The sequence below is a fragment of the Chelmon rostratus genome, chromosome 7 (assembly GCF_017976325.1).
Source record: "Chelmon rostratus isolate fCheRos1 chromosome 7, fCheRos1.pri, whole genome shotgun sequence".
NCBI lineage: Eukaryota > Metazoa > Chordata > Actinopteri > Chaetodontiformes > Chaetodontidae > Chelmon > Chelmon rostratus.
The window spans coordinates 13,584,723-13,605,501 of NC_055664.1; the positions used below are offsets into that span (position 1 = coordinate 13,584,723).

Genomic DNA, 20,779 nt, shown 5'->3' on the forward strand with positions numbered 1-20,779 from the left:
CTGATTTGAGCAGTAGAAAGGCACTGAGCTGGGAATAATTTTCAGTCCTAAATATATTACCTGCAATGAAATGGCTGGATTGTTGTTGGTTACAGTTTGCTGTGGGTTAGAAGCAGAAAAGGCTCTAAGATCAGGTTAGTACTAGTGTTTTTGGCATTTGTCCCTTGATGACCTCTTCTTTTTTGTGCCTCTCATTCGTCTCTCCTCATCCCAACCAACTGGTCCTAAGTTGACGGACAGATGTAACGAGCAGCAGATGTTAGAAGTGTGTTTGGTAAAGCATGACATGATTTAGGGACAGTTGGAGGGGGAGTTGTGTTGTTCTTCAGTAGTGGTCTTCCTTGTACAAGAGGCCATGATGCACAGCAGACATTTGTGGCAATGTTGCCATCTTCTAAAATTTCATACAACTCATCCCTCAGCATCCACTTTGTTAATGGAAATTTGTTCTATTTGCACATTTCCATTGCTAATGAGTGCAACACTGGTCATGTCAATGGTCTCTCTCCAGGTTTTATCCAAGAACTGTTGCCTCTGGACCCAGATCAGGGAACCGTTTGGGAGAGAGGACCACTTGAAAGAGCTAGAAACCAGGAATGGAGCTGAGGAATCCAGCTAGATCATTATGTTTAATATTGAGGTCTCTCTGTTCATCAACCCCATCAGTACACCTCCTCGGGGAAGGGTCCACATGAGACGAGCTTAGTTGCTGCTCTCGAGTCTTTTGAACCATATCTCCTTTGCTCAGGGAGATGAGGGTATGTTGTTCTTTTTCACCTATGATGAGAGCTAGTTCCATTCATATAGGCCATCCCACAGGTCTGAATCCAAGTTTTCACACGTAATGCATTTGCATATCCAAAGATGTGTGTGATCTGTTTCCTGCATGTTCCAGAGGTTCAAATCCAGCCGCTCACATAATAAATATCTGTGTATCCTAGTCTGTGCACGGGACCTACAAACTTGTTTCTCTTAGAAACATGGTCCCAATGCTGTAGGAGACTTTCCTCATAGAGGCCGGGGGAGCGGAGCGGGAGCTGGTGAGCGAGGCATGGCTGTGTGACGTCCCCGCCTCCAGGAAGTAACATGTCCCTGGGATCTCTTTGGGGAAATTCTCAGGGAGCTCCAGGCGTGAACGAGGGACAAATGAAAAAGAGCGGTCATCTTTCAGCAACCTGTCAAGAGGAGAGGTACCATTAAGAAGCATTTATTCTCATGGCGACACAGTTAAAAACAAGCTCATGTTTTTGTTTGTGTGCCCGCACATGTGTTTGTGTTTACGTGCCATTACTTACTGGTAAGTCGTTGGGCTAACATTGATGCATCTCGGATGGCTCCCTGATTCAAACTTGCTGGCCAGCGTCACATTGTTCCCAAACAGGCAGTACCGTGGCATTTTAACCCCGACCACGCCTGCCAGGACTGAACCGGTGTGGATACCTATCCTTAGCTGAGAGAGAAAGGGAGGAGGAAGGTGGTGTGACAAGATTGCAGAGGAAAAAAAAGGTTGAATGGGAGAGAGATTAGACCAACAACACAACTAGCAGGATTTTAAAAGTACAGACAGTTTAAATGGCCTGAAAGTGGATGTGAAGCAGCGGATGTTGTTATCATATTTTCAGTGTCTACCACACTTTTTCCCCACCTACCTGTATGTGCATGAAGCTTAACTGCTCATCGACAAAGTCTGATCTAGAGCTGACATGAGTAGTTCATTAATTGCTAAACAAAAAAGTTATTTGCGACAAATCAATTAAGTCACTTATCAAACAAAAATGAAAAACATTCACTGATTCCAGGTTCTCAAATGTGAGGAATGGATGATTTCTTATATGATAGTAAAATGAACATATTTGGGTTTTGGACTGTTGGTCAGACAAAATAAATCATTTGAAAATATAATTTTACACCATAGGAATTTATAATGAGCATATTTTACTATTTTCTGACTCTCAGGATGTCAAAATTAATTAATAGAGCAAATAAGCAATAATAATAAAAATAGCAGCAATGTAATGCAGCATTAATAATAATAATGTACGCAATGTGATTAAACACCTGGCGTCTAAAATAAGTAACCTGTCACACCCTGAGCTGCAGCCTCACAACATACCTACCCACCTACACTGCTCTGAATGTTTATAACTTAGATCTCCCTGCTGAACTGATGCCTATCCTGCAGCACAAAGGCCAGTCTTGTTAAAAACCAGACGTGCTGTGTGCACATATATGGAAGCATGTAGCAGTCATGCTTCCATATTAGTGCTATTGTCTAATCTGATATTCTGTGGCAGCAGATTTTTTTAGAGTGATGAAAATCTTAAAATAGAAAGAGTGAGAGAGGAAAATTAATCAAATAAATGATTGCTTCCATCTCTTCTTGGTTACAGATATAGGGCAACATGGTGCTCATATAATAATCTGACTGAAGTATGAATCTATAAATGGCTGGAGGCAGAGTGAGAGCTATCTAGCCATCATTCCAATTAGACTATTACACTTCATGGCCACTCGACCAACTATTGATTTCTTCCACTTGGGAACAAGTCATCACACAGACAACACGCGCGCACACACACACACACACACGCACGCACGCGCGCACACACACAAAACAAAAGCCAGTGGAACCCAGTAAATTTCCAACAATCTACTTGGGCATCTCATCACCTAGGTATCCAAACGCCACTGTGTGCATGCCAGCACACTGCGAGGTAGTCATGGCAACAACAGGCGATGGGGTAGTGAGATAGAATGAGCACAGACAGAAAGACAGAAAGAAAGACAATGGAGAGAGAGAGAGAGAGGCAAAAATAAACTTATAATTAGATGGCAAAACCTTGACAGCAGAGGAGAGACAGAAAGCGGGAGAGACAGAAAGGGCTGGTAGGTGTGACCTATTTTTCAGCTAAACTGCTTACAGATGGCCGTACACTTGTCTGTCTGTCTCTATACAACAGACAACCACTCACAGACACACACAAACAAATCTGCATCCAGCGCCCACTCTGCTCTTTATTTCTTAGTCTCAAAACACAGACACAGTAACACTCATACACTCTTCCCCTCCTTTTCGCTGTGAGTCAGCATCCCACAGCACATGGCCCACAGTGAGCCAATGAGAAAATGGCGCAGCAGCACAGATGACCAATCACATTCTAGCCTCTGGCCAAGCTGACAGAAGGATGCAATGATGGAAATAGACTGAGACAGAGAGAGGAGGGAGTTGTTATAGAGTCAGTGTTGTTTCATATAGACTCAGTTGCCAGTTTATTAGTGACACCTAAGCAAAAGGAATGTAGTCAAAGACAACAGTCCTGCAATATATCCTAACTTCATGAAGGTTACAATGTTCAGTTTTTGGTGAAACTGTTTAGAAAGGTGTTAATTAAACTTTACGGTCATATTGGAGGATGTAATTTGTGATCCTGTTGAAGTGTATTGTGCTATACCTACCCTCATCGATATAAATGGGGTGGCCACAAACTGCTGCCTCCGAAATGATCACACAGTTGAATCAACATATATGCTTGGCGCAGATTTCTCGATACCTTCACATTTAGCATGCAAAGAAAGTTGTGATCTCACATTTGTTGTGGACATGAAATAAGAACAGGAAGAAAGAAAACTTGAGGAAGAAAACTTTGCACACCAGCAGGTAAATTCACAAATAATGGATTGCACCGTGAATTGTGCATCACTTGCAACCGTTATCTGCCCGTCAAGATCCGATTCACAAAAGATACTTTGCTAATGATATTACAGCACAAACATGCCCATAAAGTTTTGCAAACAGTGCAATTTGCTATTTTTTTGTGTTTGATCCCGCTGATGAGGCAGAAGAAGAGGGAGAGAGAGGGGAGGGGGAAAGAGAATAAATGAGTAACATAAGGACAGCCTTCTCGATTGAACTTACGCTAAGCTTCATTTCAATCAGGGGAGACTTCAGAGTGAAAAATTATTTTATTGATATATGCACAATAAGGATGATACATGTGAAAAAGTCTATGGCGATTAGACCTTATTGTGACACCCGTTATAAATACACTTCAGTTACCACCAACTCTCCGAAGACCCTAATCATTTTCAATCTAACTGCGTGTGGCTATTAGCGCTTGTGTTTGCGAATTGGACTTGGATTGGATTGTTTTTGAAATGAGGCTCTACATCTGCAATATGCGTAAGGCTATGCATATTACCTCATTTAAATATGAGCAAATAGCACCAGAGCTCAAAGATACAATTTGCTTGGCAGTGCAGTTAGGGGTGCATATCACCCTTTGTGGGTGCTTTGGGAATTTTCGTCATATTTGTTCAGATTTAGCTGCCACAAAAGCTGCGCAGTCCTTTGTGAATTCACCCAGTGTGAGTTGGAGGTGCTGGCAACTGCAGGATGAACACGTAGCCAGAAAAAATCAGCCGCGTTTGGTTGGCATTACAAGCCCATTTCTGTATTCAAAATGCTCAGATACAGCTGATATAATGTATGTTAGTGGATATAAACCCACATAATCATTCAGACATAAAATTCAATATTTTTATTTACAATAATACTGTAATACTTTATTATTATAAATTATATTCTAAATTCTTATATTATATTATATTATATTATATTATATTATATTATATTATATTATATTATATTATATTATATTATATTATATTATAACCTCATGTGAGACAATCTGAGCATGCAGAGTAGATACTAGTTTCTAAAATGTAGTTTGGGAACAATTCATATTAGCAGGAACAAGATAAGCACTTCATCCCAGATATCAACACCCACTCACATACTCATACACACAAGTTCACATATACACAAAGATCACGCTACAGGCTTGTCATTGAAGCAGCTATATAGATGAAAACATCTTACTATGTGTGGTTTCTATATGTGTTTCTCTCTTGACATCTCACTCCTCTGTATATTTCTGTTTGTGTCCCTGGATCACTCTCTCCATTTCACTCTCACTAAACATTTTCTCTGAGTTCTCTCTCACAGCTCTCATGCTAGTTTGCATAACAGTGCAACATTGGCTGGAGTTGAGTGTACTCACTGAAGAGCATTTATCATGCTGAAGTGTTGAATATCTCTGTAACTCTCCTTTATCCCGACATGAAGTGAGGCGAGATAAGAAAGAGGAGAGCATAACAGAAACACAAAGTACAGAGAAGCAGAACGAGAATAAAAACCGAGAGGAAAAGCAAGTCAGAAACTGAAGATGAAAATGAAAGGAGTGAGTTCGAGAGAGGCTGCAGAGGAGAGGTGGAGGGAAAGAGAGGAGGGGGGAGGGAAAGGGAAAGAGGGGAAGAGGAAAGGCAGAGAGAGAGAGAGAAAGTGGAAGAGCAAGAGAGCAGGCCAAAAATGCTTGGCAAGGCCTTTCTATTTTGAGACAAATAGACAATGTTAGGAGCACAGCATTACACAGAACAGTGTCCTGTCTGTTATTCAGCAGCTATCTGTCTTAGCTTGTCTCTCACATACATGTTTTGTCCCTATCTGTGTCATTCACTTTATGCCTTTCTAAGCAAGTCCGAACCAAAAGTGCTCAGGACAAAAAAAAGAAAAAAAAAATCTGAAAAGTCTTCTCGAACATAAAAAACGGTTTTGAAAAGAGCAAAATCGAAAATGTGCAAGTAATAACCCATGTCGGTGACACTCAGCCCAAGACCCATTTAATGCTTAGAAATATATAAAAACAATCACAAATATGTAGTTTCATTTTTAAAAAGGGCTCAGTCATTTCCTGAAACAACAGAGCATTGTGGTTTCTAGCAAATGTTGCTCAAACAGAAGTCAATAGTGCACTTCCTAGGGCAGGGGTCGACAACTCGTGGCTCCGGAGCCGCATGTGGCTCTTTCATCCCTCTGATGCGGCTCCCGAAAATAATTAATGAGCATTTAACTAAAAAGTATTTTATTTTAGTTTGTTTGTTTTGAAACAAATCGCTCGCGCTCACAGATGACAGTTTACGATCCTGCGTAAAGATGCAGGTGACGGCGCAGAGCGTCTGCACATCAGCGCTGTGCGGAGCAGAAATCACATTAACCACGTCTGATTAATATTTTAATTGCCTATTATTGAGCATATATTCATATTTTTTCATTGTTCAGTGAAATAGTATATTATACTATTAGTTATTATTCAGGTTGACAGCTGACTGCACGCGTCAGTAAAAGACTGACGGCACGGTATTTTTACCTTGCTACCGGTGGAGAATTTAAGTTTGGTGTTTTTTTCATAAATGCAAGAAGGACTCCAATAGACATTGAGAATTTTACTTGAAAGTACCTTCAACCCAACGTCTTTTTGTCGGACTTCAAAATGTTGTTGTTGCACGCAGAAATGTCATTTTGTTTTCTCTGCAGTCGTTCAGCTATTTCATAAATGCAGCACATTATTGCTTGTTTGTACATAGTATAAAGGCAAAAAAAAACATTATATGCAGCGTTATTTTATTTGACACGTCAAAGGGGTTTTGTGGCTCCCAGTGTTTTCTTTACTGTGGGAAACGGGTCCAAATGGCTCTTTGAGTGGTAAAGGTTGCCGACCCCTGTCCTAGGGGGTTCTTTTTAATTTACGAGAGTTGTTCACAGTAAGAAGAATATAGAATAAAAACAGCCTTGTCCTGTCATCCAGCTTAATACAGTGAGATGACAGACAGAGCATGACAATATCTAAATGTCTGTCTTCATAGCTATGCTACATTTGTGGGTTCTGTTTCACTGATGACCTGTGCTAAACCAGAAATAAAATGCAGCCCACTGTAGGTAATGACTTTGACTCATATTTCTGACATTGCAAGCAAGCACCCTAGTCTGCAAAGCTACCAAGGCTGCCTAACAGTGGTGGGTGACCTTGACGGGGACTGGGACAGGGACTGAGGATCGACATAAATAAATCATATCCTGTGTTCCCTTTTCATTCTACTGAATTAACATGAGAGGTTTAAACTCAGTTTCCTCAGTTGTGCCTCTTCCATTCCCTCCCTTCTTAATATACTCTATATCTTTTTTCTGCAGAAGAGCTTGTATCTTACGCCATAAGTACATAAAATACTGTTAAATGCAGTGCCTTAGGGACACATGACATGGAATGTTAATTTTGTCTTGAAATTACATTTTTACCTAGAAATTACACGAATAAGCAACAGCAAATACATTCTGAGGAAAACGGTAAGCGAATGATGTTTTGTATTAAAGTAATGAGGAAATGAGGAAAAAGTAATACACCTGGCAAGTTGCTACTGACTGTATGTTTACTGACAACACATTTAATTTGTTTTCCACCAACATAGGCAATCTTGCAATGAACTATTCACTCAGAGTGACTACAGCATTGTTCAACATTTTTATGGTTATGTTTAGGCAATAACAGCACTTACCATAAGGTAAGGGTTAGGGAAAGATTATGGTCTGTTTTAAGTCAGCAGTGGCTTGAGACATAAGATTTTTCATTAACATTTAAGCTAAAACATAATCTTTCTCTACCCCCTTCACCAAAGTGCTTTTGTTGCCTTAACCTAACCACAGTCTGGACATGAACCCTGGATTTCATGTCACAGTCCTACACTTTGTTTGGTTACCGTCCACCCCAACCACCCCCCTGCGACTCCAGCGCTGTACATACATTTTGTGTTTCATTCACTCAAAGAAATGTGTTCTCCGAACGGAATCCAGGCAGCGATTACGTTGTCACCACAATGTAATTTTGAATGCAAATTAGTTGTATATGAATGGAATTTCTAGAAAACATGATTGCAGTTAATCTGAGTAATAGCCTTCTGAAAGTCAATGACCACTTAGCTACAGCTTATGTGAGAAAAAAGTGGGCAGTTCTCCCTTTAAAGCCTATTATTTTCCATAGCACTGTGCCATTTTACTGCAGCTAATGTATGGGACATCATGTATGTTATTCCTCTTAAATATTCCATTGCCAGCATGCAAAAAAGAACCAAAAGGAACTTGTTATATTACATACTGTTCAGGGCTAGTGTAAAATACAGCAAGACTTAACATAAGCTTAAGAAGGGAGTAACTCATTTGAAATTCATTCCTGCAATGACGCCAGTCAGGCAAACCTTGGGAGGTTGTGTTAGGTGAATACACTGTAAGCACAGCTAAACCGTCTCATCATATCTTGTCTCCATAAAAGGAGAAAGGAAAAGAGCACAGAATTAAGGAGACAGAAAGGGTGAGGCACAGAGAGAGAGGGAGGTGGAGAGAACGTGGACTAACAAAGCTTAGACAGTCGAAAACCAACAAACACACAAACACATTACACTCAGAACCGTATGTTACATAAATACCACAAAACACCACATACACGCACCCACACAGGCCACATAGCCACATCTAATTAGCTCGCAACAGTAAATGCATCAACAGTAAGAAACGTCCGATATATATTAATGGCTCAGTATCGGATGAAATAAAGATGATCAAAGTCGGATTGTTTCTTCACGGTACTTTAGAGAGTTTTGTCCACCTCAGACTGCTTGTGTTGCTGTGCTACACTCCTTTACACAACCAGACTCTACCGTATAGCATTTCACTTCATATGAAAGTGAAAATTGTGTGAACATGAAAAATGATTTGGTGTCACTCGTCATTACGTCTGTTGTGACACCCAGGTCAGCAGGTAGACTGTGTATAACCGTACTGTTGATTCTATACTGTTTTTGGTTGAATGGAATATGCAGCTGGCTGGAAGAGATTATGTATAACTCACTCACACACACAGATCGAGAGAGACACACCATCAAGGTGCACCATGTCTCTTGCCTCATTTCATGAAAACACACTCCACTGAACCATTAGCACCAGAGATCAAAATAACTCTGTTACACAACATCTCTTAGCTTTCTCTGTTCTCCTACCATAGCTCTTAAAACTGCAGGAAATGTGTGTCTTTTTGCATTAAAATTAAAATCAGTGATCGATTATAGTAGCAAGAGTTATCTGGATTTTGTCATGCACTGTGAAGACAACTGCCAATTCACATTTAATGTGCTATCACAGTGTGTGGTTTGGTATTGGGTTTTCACTGAAATGCTACACTACATATAAACACTGTTCTTATTGTTCCAACAGGTTTTTACTATCTTAGTCAGTGTGTGAATAAGTTTTATTCTCTAAATACCAACTAGCTGATGAGCTCCAGAGAGTGCAGTCCAAAGCTGCACAATACTTTCTATTTTATTGAAACATTTAAAACATTTCAATAATTTTTAATCTGAATCCGGATCAGTTTCTCCCTTAGAATAAACACAGAGGTGTGCAACTATGGAATACATGAGCAATATCATTGATCCATCCGTCAAATTCAGATCTCCCATCATCCCCTTTTCCACCATCCATCTATCCAACATGTCAATCATAACACAAACCCTTTCAGTCAATAATGTATTCTGTCATCACCATGGAAACTGCACATGATGCGAGCGATAGCACTGAAACCTTGACTATCAGTGTGCATTATGAAAAAGTCAACAACGTGCAAACACCAACACAAATATATAGAGCCACAGTCTTTGTTGCTGTACAATGACCACATGTTGGAATTAAAATATCAGACTTGTCTAAAGGTATTGCACAGAGCAGTTGCAGCTTCCTGCAGTGTTTTATAATGGAGCCATCAGAAGAAATTGTTATATTTTTATGTATAAAAAAGGGGCTGATTCCTTTAAATGCTCCAAAATCGCTTCACACATCTGTACGGTGGCGAGAGGATGAAAACTCACCTTGATAGGTTTCCCATCAGGTGTCAGCACTTCCTCAGAAAGTTCCATCATCTTCAGAGCCATGTGTGCAATTGGCTTTGCATGACTATCAACCTTCTTGTGAAGTCCTCCTGCCACACAGTAGGCATCACCTATTGTCTCGATCTGTATGAGAAATGGAGGAGGAGGGGCAGAAACTGAAATGAGTAAGTGAGGCTGTGAGTACATGCTGATGTGTGAAACTAAGTAGCCATTCAATAACTCATAGCATCTCCACTGAGTAGTGGAAATTAAAAGCACTCCTTCATTCCTCTTGTAATATAAGAACTACAGTATGTCTGTTTCTCTCTCTTGGCCTGCATCTTTCACAATGAGAGTTGGTGAGCATTTGGAGAGGATCTCAGTAACGCCACAGTACAGCACCTTGCACTGCTTATGACCAAGTCTGAGAGGCCAAAAAACCCAGGCACAAAAAATCTGAGGTTTTCAATTAACTCTTGACACCAGTTTGCAGATACATACATCCCCATAGCACCCATCCCAAAGTTCACTGAAATGCCACTTCATCTTTACCATGTATTATCACATAAATAGAGCCCATAATCACAAAAGCTTCAATCTCACTTCATGTTTTTAGAGTCAGTTACAGGTTTTACATTGTTTTATAAAAGGCAGGACATAAAGGTTTATTTAATTTCAATATTAAGCACAAATGCTTGACATATTGTACAGTACCAGAGTTACCTTAAAGTTAAGTGGCAAATATAATGAAACCCATTATGATAAAGATAAAAACAATAACAGTGAACAGGATAGTCTTTTTAGTAACAGGGCATCTTGAGGCACTGATATACCAGAGACACCAGAGAACTGGTCTGCTTCAGCGGGTGTGAAAGGTTAATGGAATGGTAGGTAGAGACGCTTGGATCAATTCGGCGCATCTCTATCATGTGAATTTCAGGACATATTATCTGTGGCTTTTTTATAATGCCAGTGAGAAACCATCTGACTTGATCTTTTATGCAACAGTGCCGTGTTTCCCACACATAGCAAGCCATTAATATGGGCAATTTACCCAAATATATGTGTCCCCACTGAAAGAGATTTCTTTGTATTTATGATTTGCTCCTTTGTGGAAATACAGTTGACAGGGCATAACATCAGAAAAGTCTGCCTAAATAATGCATTTCTGTCCAATGTTTGGCTGCTGCTATTTTGTTTTCATTTCACACAGCTTTGCCAATCCGTACTGGTTGGCTATAACACTCAGGGAGGTTTTATTCTGAAAAAGTATTCATAGAATGACATTACATGTTGTAGTGAGCTCATTCCAAAACCTTAACAACAGAGGCACTCACAGATGAACTATGATTAAAGCCAATAATGCCAAATCAATCCTACTCCCTGTTTGGGCTTACTATGCCAGAGATTGCAGGAGTAGCAAGTCTTCTTTGTTTAAGAATTACTTCCCAAAGCCAAATGCAAAATGAGCACATGGGAACAAAACAAACAACTTTCAGGGATGTGCCATGTTGCCATATTTCCAGTTGTTGGAGTGAGCTAGGTGTCATGACAGTGGTCCTCATAGAGAAAAAGAATGGATAGCACAAGAGGAGGAAAAAGGAGAGCAAAAGCAAAACTAGGAGACAAACTGCTCTCATTTAGGCCTGCCACCAGCTAAATCATTTCGACAGTAACCATGACAATGGCAACATATGGGCGCCTCAATCTCCTCACCATGTCCTCCTGTTCTTGCTTTCTCTTTTACACACACACACTCACTCTTCAGCTGCTGTCCACATAAACCCTCTTACATTCAATCTCTGCCTTCCTCCCTGTATCTCTTCTTCCCTTTCAGACAGCTGAGACATGACATTTCTGAGAGACAACACAAAGGAAATGCATGTTTCTTATGGTAAAGTGGCAAGTACATGTTGGAGCTGGAGCTGGAGAGAGTAAAAATGAGGAAAAGATGAGGAAAGATTCTGGTCTGATGTGAGAAAGTAAGGATGAAAAGAGGGAAAGACAGCAGACTACAGTAACTAGGCCCAAAGCCACACTGTCACATGGACAATATTGACACATCTTTGTTAAGCTCCCACAGACTGGCCATTAATCAGTCGCTTTTTCCACAACACAAGCAAACACACACACGCACACACGCACACACACACACACACGCACACACACGCACACGCACACAAGAAAATTCAGTACACACAGTACACTGGTAAACTGGTAACAATTCAAAGACCCCATGAAACTTCCTGGACTTGCTGTATAGGTCCTCACATAAACTAATATAATTTTATTTATTATTTATTTAATTTTTAAGCAATCCTTTATCTGTTTCACCCCTCACCCAATGTATTATACCGCAACACAACACCTTTCTCAACACCTATTGCTATATCACATAAAAATGTGTGTATTTTTCAATCTACTGACCTTATAAACATCCAGAATGCCACACTGGTAGTCGAACCGTGTGTAAAGCTCGTTCAGCATAGAGATGACCTGCATAGGTGTGCACTGGGCACACACAGCAGTAAAACCCACGATGTCCGAGAACAGCATGGTAACATCATCAAATTTGCGAGCTGGCACTGGCTGACCCTGCCACAGTTTCTGTGCCACATCACCTGGAAATATGGAATAAAGGAGATCCACAGTTCTCCTCTTTTCCTCCTCCAGTGCCTGGTGAGTCCGCTCTAGTGTGGCCTGGGAGAGGAGAGAAGAGAAGGAGATTAAGTGATTTTGTTGTGTTCTGTGCTTTGCTTTGATGAAGGCGCTGATGACGATGCAGAGATGTTGGAGTACTGCACCAAATTAAAACTACTGGTGCATGAAAATGTATTCGTGTATTAATTTGATTTATTTTTGATTGTGTGTATCTGCACATGTTTCTGTGTGTCGGTGGGCGAGCCTCTTAATGGCTAATCTGTCTGATGCAGTGCTATACCATTGTTCAAGCAGGCAAGTCAACTAAGCTATAGCTATTTATAACAGCGGCCTGGGGGAGGGAGTTGCAGCGAGAGGGTGATGCAGTGAGCAGATGCATAGGATTGGGTCAAGACTCAGTGACTTGCTCAAAGGTACTTTGAAAGCAAATTATAAGAGCAAGTCCCAGGAGCCACATTCTTCCAGCCAGTATGGATTTAAATAGGCAACGTTGAGATTTAACTCACCAGTACAGCTGACACATTGCATTTAACATGTTTGCTTCAGTGAGTTGTCCTGCAACTCACATTATAGAAAGAAAAAAAAATCCTACCAAATGCACTGAATATTATTGTGTATGCACATGTGAACAAAATGAGTGACTCAGGTCCTGGTGCATGCACTAGCAAAATACACTAATATACTGTTTCGAGTGTCATGGTCAGATTGGTATCTGTCAATTTGATTGGTTTCCAGTAGTGAAGGTGGGTCTGCCGACTGATTTTGTTGAGACTGTAAGGGACGATGATTCATAACCCTCATCCTTTACGTATTTTGGTTTAATTTCTAACAACACCTAACAACTAATAATTTTACCTATACTACCAGACACCAGCTAGTGCCGATGCTTAGATTATGTGATCAGCTTACTGTATCCATGTTGGTCAAACATTTCGAGCAGGAGGAATAGGTTATGTTCACTGAATTTTCTTACAAGAAGCCACAAAGAAGCAAAAAATTGGAGAGCCTAGTTAATGAGCATATTTTTTCATGATTGCACATCCAGCTCTGTAATTACAAATAGAACAGACTATTGCCACCATTTTACCTTAAGTTTGTCCATTCTCTTCTTCAGGCCATCCTGGGCCTTGGCCTGCTCCCCCACCAGGATAACGTCCCGCGTGGCATCATGAATGGGGATATCTGACAGATGGAGGCCCCTGCCCATCAGTTCCTCCAACTTATCAACACGTGGTGAGCCCAGGAACATCAGGGAGCAGGACTCGGGCACATGGATCATCTGACCCTTCAACTCCATGACCTGGCAGGGAGGGAAAGGAAAAAGGTATTCACTATAGTAAGTAAAAAGATATAGACAGTCGTGGTTATATGCAGATTGCAAAAATACACTCAGCCAGAGGAGATCGGGGATGGAAGGCAGAGGTTCATCATTAGCCTCTTGTTCCTATGGATGTCATGTCCACCTGATACTTACTTTTCCCTAACCAATGTGCTTCAATGTAGGACATTAACATACAAATACCGATTTACTATTGCGCTACAGAGTATATATACTCCTCTGTTCTAATTTTTCTCTACATGAATGTCGATATAAAAGATTGAATGTATTAACAAACTGAAACAAAGCTTTTTGTTCCTTCAGTGCTCATGTGTTGTAGGGTAGCTTTTTCCTTTAATCATCCATTTTGGGAAGTATTTATATATCCTGCAACGTGTTCTTTTTGGGAGAGAAAATAGCAAAAATAGCAAATAAGTAAGATCATTTTCATGGTGACATACTCAAAAGTGTGTGTATGTATAATGTGTGTTATATATATTAAAATGAAGTGCTCAACATGATTCTCATTGGTAGATTATACAAAGTGTTCAGAATACACCATAGGCCTGAGATCATATTTGTAACCCCACCTCTACCGCATACACACATGTCACATGCTCACACACACAATCACACAATTACACACACACACACACGCACGCACACAATGTTACATACATACATACAACACAGATTTTAATTACAGAAACAGCAGATTACTGTGATTTAGTAAACTCTTTGAATTCCATTTAGCAAGGCTAATGCATAATGCATGTTGACCTGTATGGAAAAAGCCTGTAAAAACTGGGTTAAGCTATTAAGGAGACAATCCTGTCGTCATTATAATGTCATTAGTTTGACCCATGTAGCCCATCCATACATCCTTAAATAACAAATACTTGACCTATGATCATATACATATGTAATGTCTTTGAAGATTAAGTACAAGAGTGGGTATAAGACAGATAAAGAATGCAACTTTATATTATATACAGAAATTTCTGTGGTAATTTTGAATAAACACTAACAAGGCTGCATTTTCAAAAGTAATTGTAGTACTATTGCTAACAGTATTTCCAAAATATGAGTAAGAGTTGGTTTCAATAGCTTCTTGACATTTTGCTCACAAGGACTTACACATGACAACAAATACTGGAAGTGCAGGACCCGCTGAGCGCCCTTGACACAGGTGTGAGGAGTACAAACTCTTTAAAAGAGAAATTCAAACGGACATGGGTGACTGATTACCCAAGGAGATGTTGAAGAAAGACATTGCTTCCCTTCTGAATATGACTCTTAGCTGCTTCACGGTGCTAACTACCTCCACTAGAGGCCCTGTGGAGAAACCACTCTTTTCCTTCTCCCTTGAGACGATTTCTCTCTCTTCCACTCAGTCCTTGCCCCTGTTCCTTCCTTTTTTTCGTTTCTCTTTTCGCTTCTTCTTAATCTGTCTTTCATTCCTGCCTCTCTCTCTCTCTCCCTCTCTCTGCGCTCTTCTCTCTGTCTCTTCCATTACTTCTCTCTCTCTCTTTCTCCATAGTGTCAGATAGATTATTCCGCCAGTGAGCACACTGCAGCCCTGTTTTATTTATAGCACAAGGCTCTCCTTGGTCTGCATAATACATACAGTCTACATCTCCACACACACACACACACACACACACACACACACACACACACACACAGAATACACCAAACAGCAGGGAGACACACATGCTGCCTCTGACTGTCTGTTTCTCAGAAACACTGACATACATATATAAAGTCACATGCAAACATTTAAGCGCATATGTAGCCTACAACCCAAAGGGTCTGGGTTCCAGACACATCCATCCCCTGAAACACACCTCGGTGTGATTCAGTTAGTATGAACAACTGATTGACAGACTCAGGACACACACACACACACACACACACACACATTCAGTAGTTCTGCAGACATGGTTAGTCTACATTACTGTACATGCACATATGGCTACTGTATGCCTAACATCAGTGTCATATCAGAGTTTAACAAACACTACATATATACAATACATTATAGCATATAATAATAGAAATTAAAATGTAACATACAAGCAGTTGACCCTTGTATAGTGTTATTATTAATGATAGGAATTATGACTGCCAATATAAGATCCAAGTTTAGATAATGTTATCCTTTAATATCAAATACAAAGGAGAACATGGTGGGGGAAGAAAACAGATTGCTTTGAAAAGATTTGTTATGCTTTGAGACAACTGGCATGTGGATTATAGAAAATTCAGTATCAGGAGGATGTTACTGATAGCTTGTACACTCAGTGTGTATATATGATGGAAAAATAAATGTGCCATGTTGTTAAAGGGGCTGCTACAGTAACAGGTTATGAACAATTTGTTACAAGTCAGTTTACAAGCACTATGACGAGGAATACAATGACAAGGTGCACTTTTACTTGAGGTCTACCTTAAAAGGCCCCCAAGTTAAAGCTAAGGTCACTTCATTGTGAAGCCCGGACAGTTCCTTGTGTGAACTGTAATGACTCAAATATCAGCTTCCCTGCATCGCAGCATCAGGAGGCTGACCATGCCAGTAGCCAGCAACTTCATCAAGACATCCTGCAGGACTAGCACCTTCCACGAGGACTGCAAGACAATTGCTTTTAATGCTCACAGTTGTTTTAATGTTGTGCTATTTTTTTTTTTTTTTTTTTTTGTAACTGTTCCACTGCTTTTTTATGTTACAATTAAGGTTGAAATTTTCATCAAACGTTTGTACAGTAGGTATAATTATACCACTGTTTCACTGCCTTACTCTCAGTGTCTGTCTCTGTCACTCTCATCTTCTGTCTTACTCTGCCACAAACTCATACACATACTGATGCACAGATACAAACATACATGGACACACACACACACACACACACACACACACACACATCCCTGGAGGCAGTTGTGTTGGCCTAGTTGTGCATCTCTGTTTAACTCAGCACTCTCCTCTCCTTCTGCCTGCATCTCTGTCATCACAGCGTAGAGACAGAGGAAGTGACTGAACGAAGGAGGAAGGAAGGGCAAAATGAACATAGTGGTTAGGAAAGAAAGAAATACAGAAAGAGGGGGAAGGGCAGGACAGATGGGAGACAGAGACAGTGGGAAGGCTGACTGAAAAAGGGAAAAGAATTGGGTGAAATTATGAGAAATAGTAGTATTGTAGAAATAGCTGAACTGCTAGATGTAAATGAAAGTGCAGAGATAAGAAAAAGGAAGGGACAAAAGCACGATGAGACAGTAAAAACACAATAAAGGCCAGTCAGCCAGAAAGAGGCAACAGTACAACAAGAAGGCATGCTGAACTTCAGGGAGGCAGAAAGAAGAAGGCATGTAAAATATATTTTGATAAAAGCGGATAAGAACCGAGCAAACTGTAAGTTGAGGCCAGTATGTTGTGTCCTAGTACAGTGTGTACAGTAGTGATTCTTCTTTGTAGCACATTGTTACATATTTACACTGAGTCCCTGTTCAAGGTCCCTGCATTGTCATCGCAAGGAAATTACGAAGAACATTTTTTCAAGGTAGTTCTGCACTTGTAACTCTGAAAATCCTTCACAGTCAAACTGTGCTTGTTGGAATGTTTATATAATATATACCAGGACATGAAAACAGTTTATATGAAGGGTGTGTGCAATAAAAAGAAAACCATCATATTGGGTATGTTTTTAGTACACTGGTTAGTAATGTACTCTGGTATTACTTCCTTTAAAAGATGCATTGATAGCAGGACTATATCTCCCCTTACTGAACATCTCCGCACACCCACAATGGGATTGTGACGCTATCACTACATAGAAAATTAGAAAAAGTTAGCAGGCGCCATGCTTTTTCAAACCTTGACAAGTCAGCGGGGAACTAACCTAACAATTCTTTGATATGTCAGGAATCCAGTGCCAAACTCTTTTTCTTTATCAAGCGACACTGAAGCAAAAAAGTGTAATGATCAAAGTATCACTGATTGCTGTCCTGAAGCTTCATGGCTTATGATTGAGAATTGCCTTTCTCCCATCTGCCTACTAGTTGTCGCTCTATATTACTACTACTATACTATATTTGTGAATTTACTGCTTATGCATGATTGAGGTTTGCACACATGCTATGTAAATGTTGTTGTACCTCATCATAGTAAGGCATGAACAGCACGCACTGTAATGTTCACGTTTTACGTATTAAGATTATTAAAATGTACAGATTCATGTTGCTATCGCCATAGGCAACAGGGAGCTGAAGGTAGATGAAAAGGAGGGGAGGGAGGGGAAAGGAGAAAAAAAACAGCTGAAAGGGCCAGAGGTGGAAAAATCAAGGCAGAAAGAGAGGGGGGGGGGCAGGGAGATGAGGGAGAGAACACGGGGAGAACAAGACGCGCTAATACCAGGTACGAAAGAGAAATATGGAGAGAAGGATAATGCGAGGTAGAACGGACAGCGAATGGATTGTTTTTTTGTGAGCAGACTCTGACATGTCAACGGGATCTCATTTGCATGAACAAGCACTGAGCAGCAAAAGTCAATGAGTCAGCCTCTCTCACCTCTCTCTCTCTCTCTCATACACACACACACACACCCACATACACACACACACACACACACACACACACACACACACACAATGCTGCAATGCTCTTATCTTGTCAGACCTGGGCTATATTGTGGAGTACTTGTACATCCCACTCTCACAACAAAACATGTACACAACCACAGACACACACACTCACACACGCCATGTAGCCTAGATAAACATTACAACCTTGCACCTCATTGTTTCAGATGAAAGAGCTTTATATTGCTGATGTAACATTTAAAAAAATGACTAAGGTAAGGTAAATCATTCACCAGGTAAATTAATTTTATACTTGAATCAGAGGCTGATATGTGTCTTTGTGAAAACAAGCAGGTGTCATATTGCTACACCTTTGTTAGCAATGGAAAGAAATAACAGTGGTACTGAATAAAAGCCATTTGGTATGTAGTTTGATGTTCATGTTGAGAGAATGAACAGTTGATCTCTGCACCACATGTTTTTCACCTTGAAAAAATGTTTACTAACTTAGTTTTAAAGCACAATTTTCATTTACAATTAAAATGACAAAAATGTCTATCCAATAATATTTGCAGATATGCACACATTCAATAAAATAAACTAAAATGGCATTTAGATGAGATCTACCATCATAAACATAATTAATATCAATAATTTTCCTCCCTAAATATGAAGACATGAGATTTATGTACAGCCCAACACCAGCTAAGCTAACAGTAATGGGAGCAATGCTCCCAAGCCATAACAGGGAAAGACATGTGTTGTTCTTAAATATTTTGTCAAAACTGATCTGTAATGTTCCAGTTACTACTTCTTCGTTTCAACAACCAAACTAAAACTGTCTTTGTCATGTTTGGTGTTTTCTCCTTGTCTCAATGCCTCTTTTCCTTCCTCCCTTATATTTTCATTCGCCCTGTTTTGTAAATGTATCAACAGAGACAGAGAGGGCAGTGATTTTCAAAGCACTCTCCACTGAACAAACAACCCATCACGGCAGTGATTTATCTAGAAACAGATCAAAGGTGCTGCTAATGTCAAGATTCTCTTTGTACTCAGACACGCAGGTGCACACATGCAAACGCAAACAAAGCTCATTCAGCCACCCTTACAAATGCAACACAGTAGCATTTGTTAAATAACAAGTATGACATTGCAGATTTGAACATCCTGACGGTTCCTCAAGCAAGTACTCCTTGGCCTTCACTAATCTTCCTCGTCCTCAATTTCCCTTTTTAACTAGACTGTTACACGGGGTACAAATGTCATAGAAAAGAGAAGGATTAGCACCTGAATACTCAAAGCTAGATCAGCTAAAGACAAAGTCAAGGCTCCAGCTCTTGCTATATTGTTGTTCTAACATCTAGCATCCACACATATTTTGCTCACTTAGACTTAGACTTTCAGGACCATAAAAAAAACCACTGACTAATCCTAACCAGAAATTTTGACTCTATGACCCAAAGAGTCTGGGAACTTTTGGCTATTTACAGCAATGGCATCACTACTGTGGAGGTAGGTGTTGTGATTCATGGATTCTCTGTCTTATTCATCCTGTTATTTTTAAGAGAAAGAAAAAAAAATCAGCATCCAAGTACATCTACATCCACAGCTTGGCCCAAACAAGTAGCATCAACATTTATGTTTTCTCTTGTTATATACGAAGTAGGCTAAATTCCACATGAACGTTACCTTGTGTACAATGTCTGACAATCAATAAAACACGTACAGGCTGAATATTGATTCATTGATTCCTGAACTTAGTTCAGCTCTGTTCCAGTCTTCAAATCCATCACCTTTCATAAACAACTGCCAACAAAACTGGCCTACCAATAATCGACCAGGTCTACCAGGTCAGTGGAGCTGAAGAGGTTAAATCAAATCAATCAATCACTTACGCATGTCATGATGAAACATGCTACCACTTCTCTTTGATAGAGACAGCAAGAGGGAAGGATTCATATTAAGGATATACTGTAGGAAATGATGGTGCGAGGGAAACACGATGAACAAGATGATACACCAGTGAGAGGAGGGCTTTTGACAGTGCAACCTGTGTACGCTCCCCTGTGTGCTGACCACAGTCCTCACACTAAGAAGACAGAGAGAGATGCAATTTGACCTTTTCAGTAGGTCTTTGGACATCTCTTGCACAGCCCGTGTCCCTGGGCGAAGACAGGAAATAAGTCAAACTCAAAATCCACTACAGGCCACACACACACACACACACACACACACACACACACACACACACACACACATACACACTCAGTGCAGCACAGAGGAGTGCTCTTTTGTGGCCTCTTTACCTTGGCCTGTCGCCTTCTCTCGCTGCCCTTTCTGGTGAAAATGTCAGCCCATCCTTCTCTTTCTCTCTCTCTTTGTTCTGCTTCTCTGCCCAGGTGACACAACATTCATATCGCAAAAATACAGAGAAACAAACATACTTAAACACAAATCTTTCATGCGTCTAGTTGATGGTAT

At 40.3% G+C, this 20,779-nt stretch overlaps 1 protein-coding gene across 1 annotated transcript in view; it reads right to left on the minus strand.

The window, feature by feature from the left end:
- Positions 1–955: 955 nt before the first annotated feature.
- Positions 956–20,779, minus strand: part of gucy1a2 (guanylate cyclase 1, soluble, alpha 2) — a 40,343-nt gene continuing 20,519 nt past the window's right edge. Inside the window, exons 5-9 of the mRNA XM_041940723.1 lie at positions 13,496–13,708; positions 12,175–12,447; positions 9,748–9,891; positions 1,296–1,450; positions 956–1,175 (exon numbers count right to left, since the gene is read on the minus strand). Of these exons, the coding sequence (XP_041796657.1) occupies positions 956–1,175; positions 1,296–1,450; positions 9,748–9,891; positions 12,175–12,447; positions 13,496–13,708 (1,005 nt within the window). The remainder of the gene's footprint in view (positions 1,176–1,295; positions 1,451–9,747; positions 9,892–12,174; positions 12,448–13,495; positions 13,709–20,779) is intronic.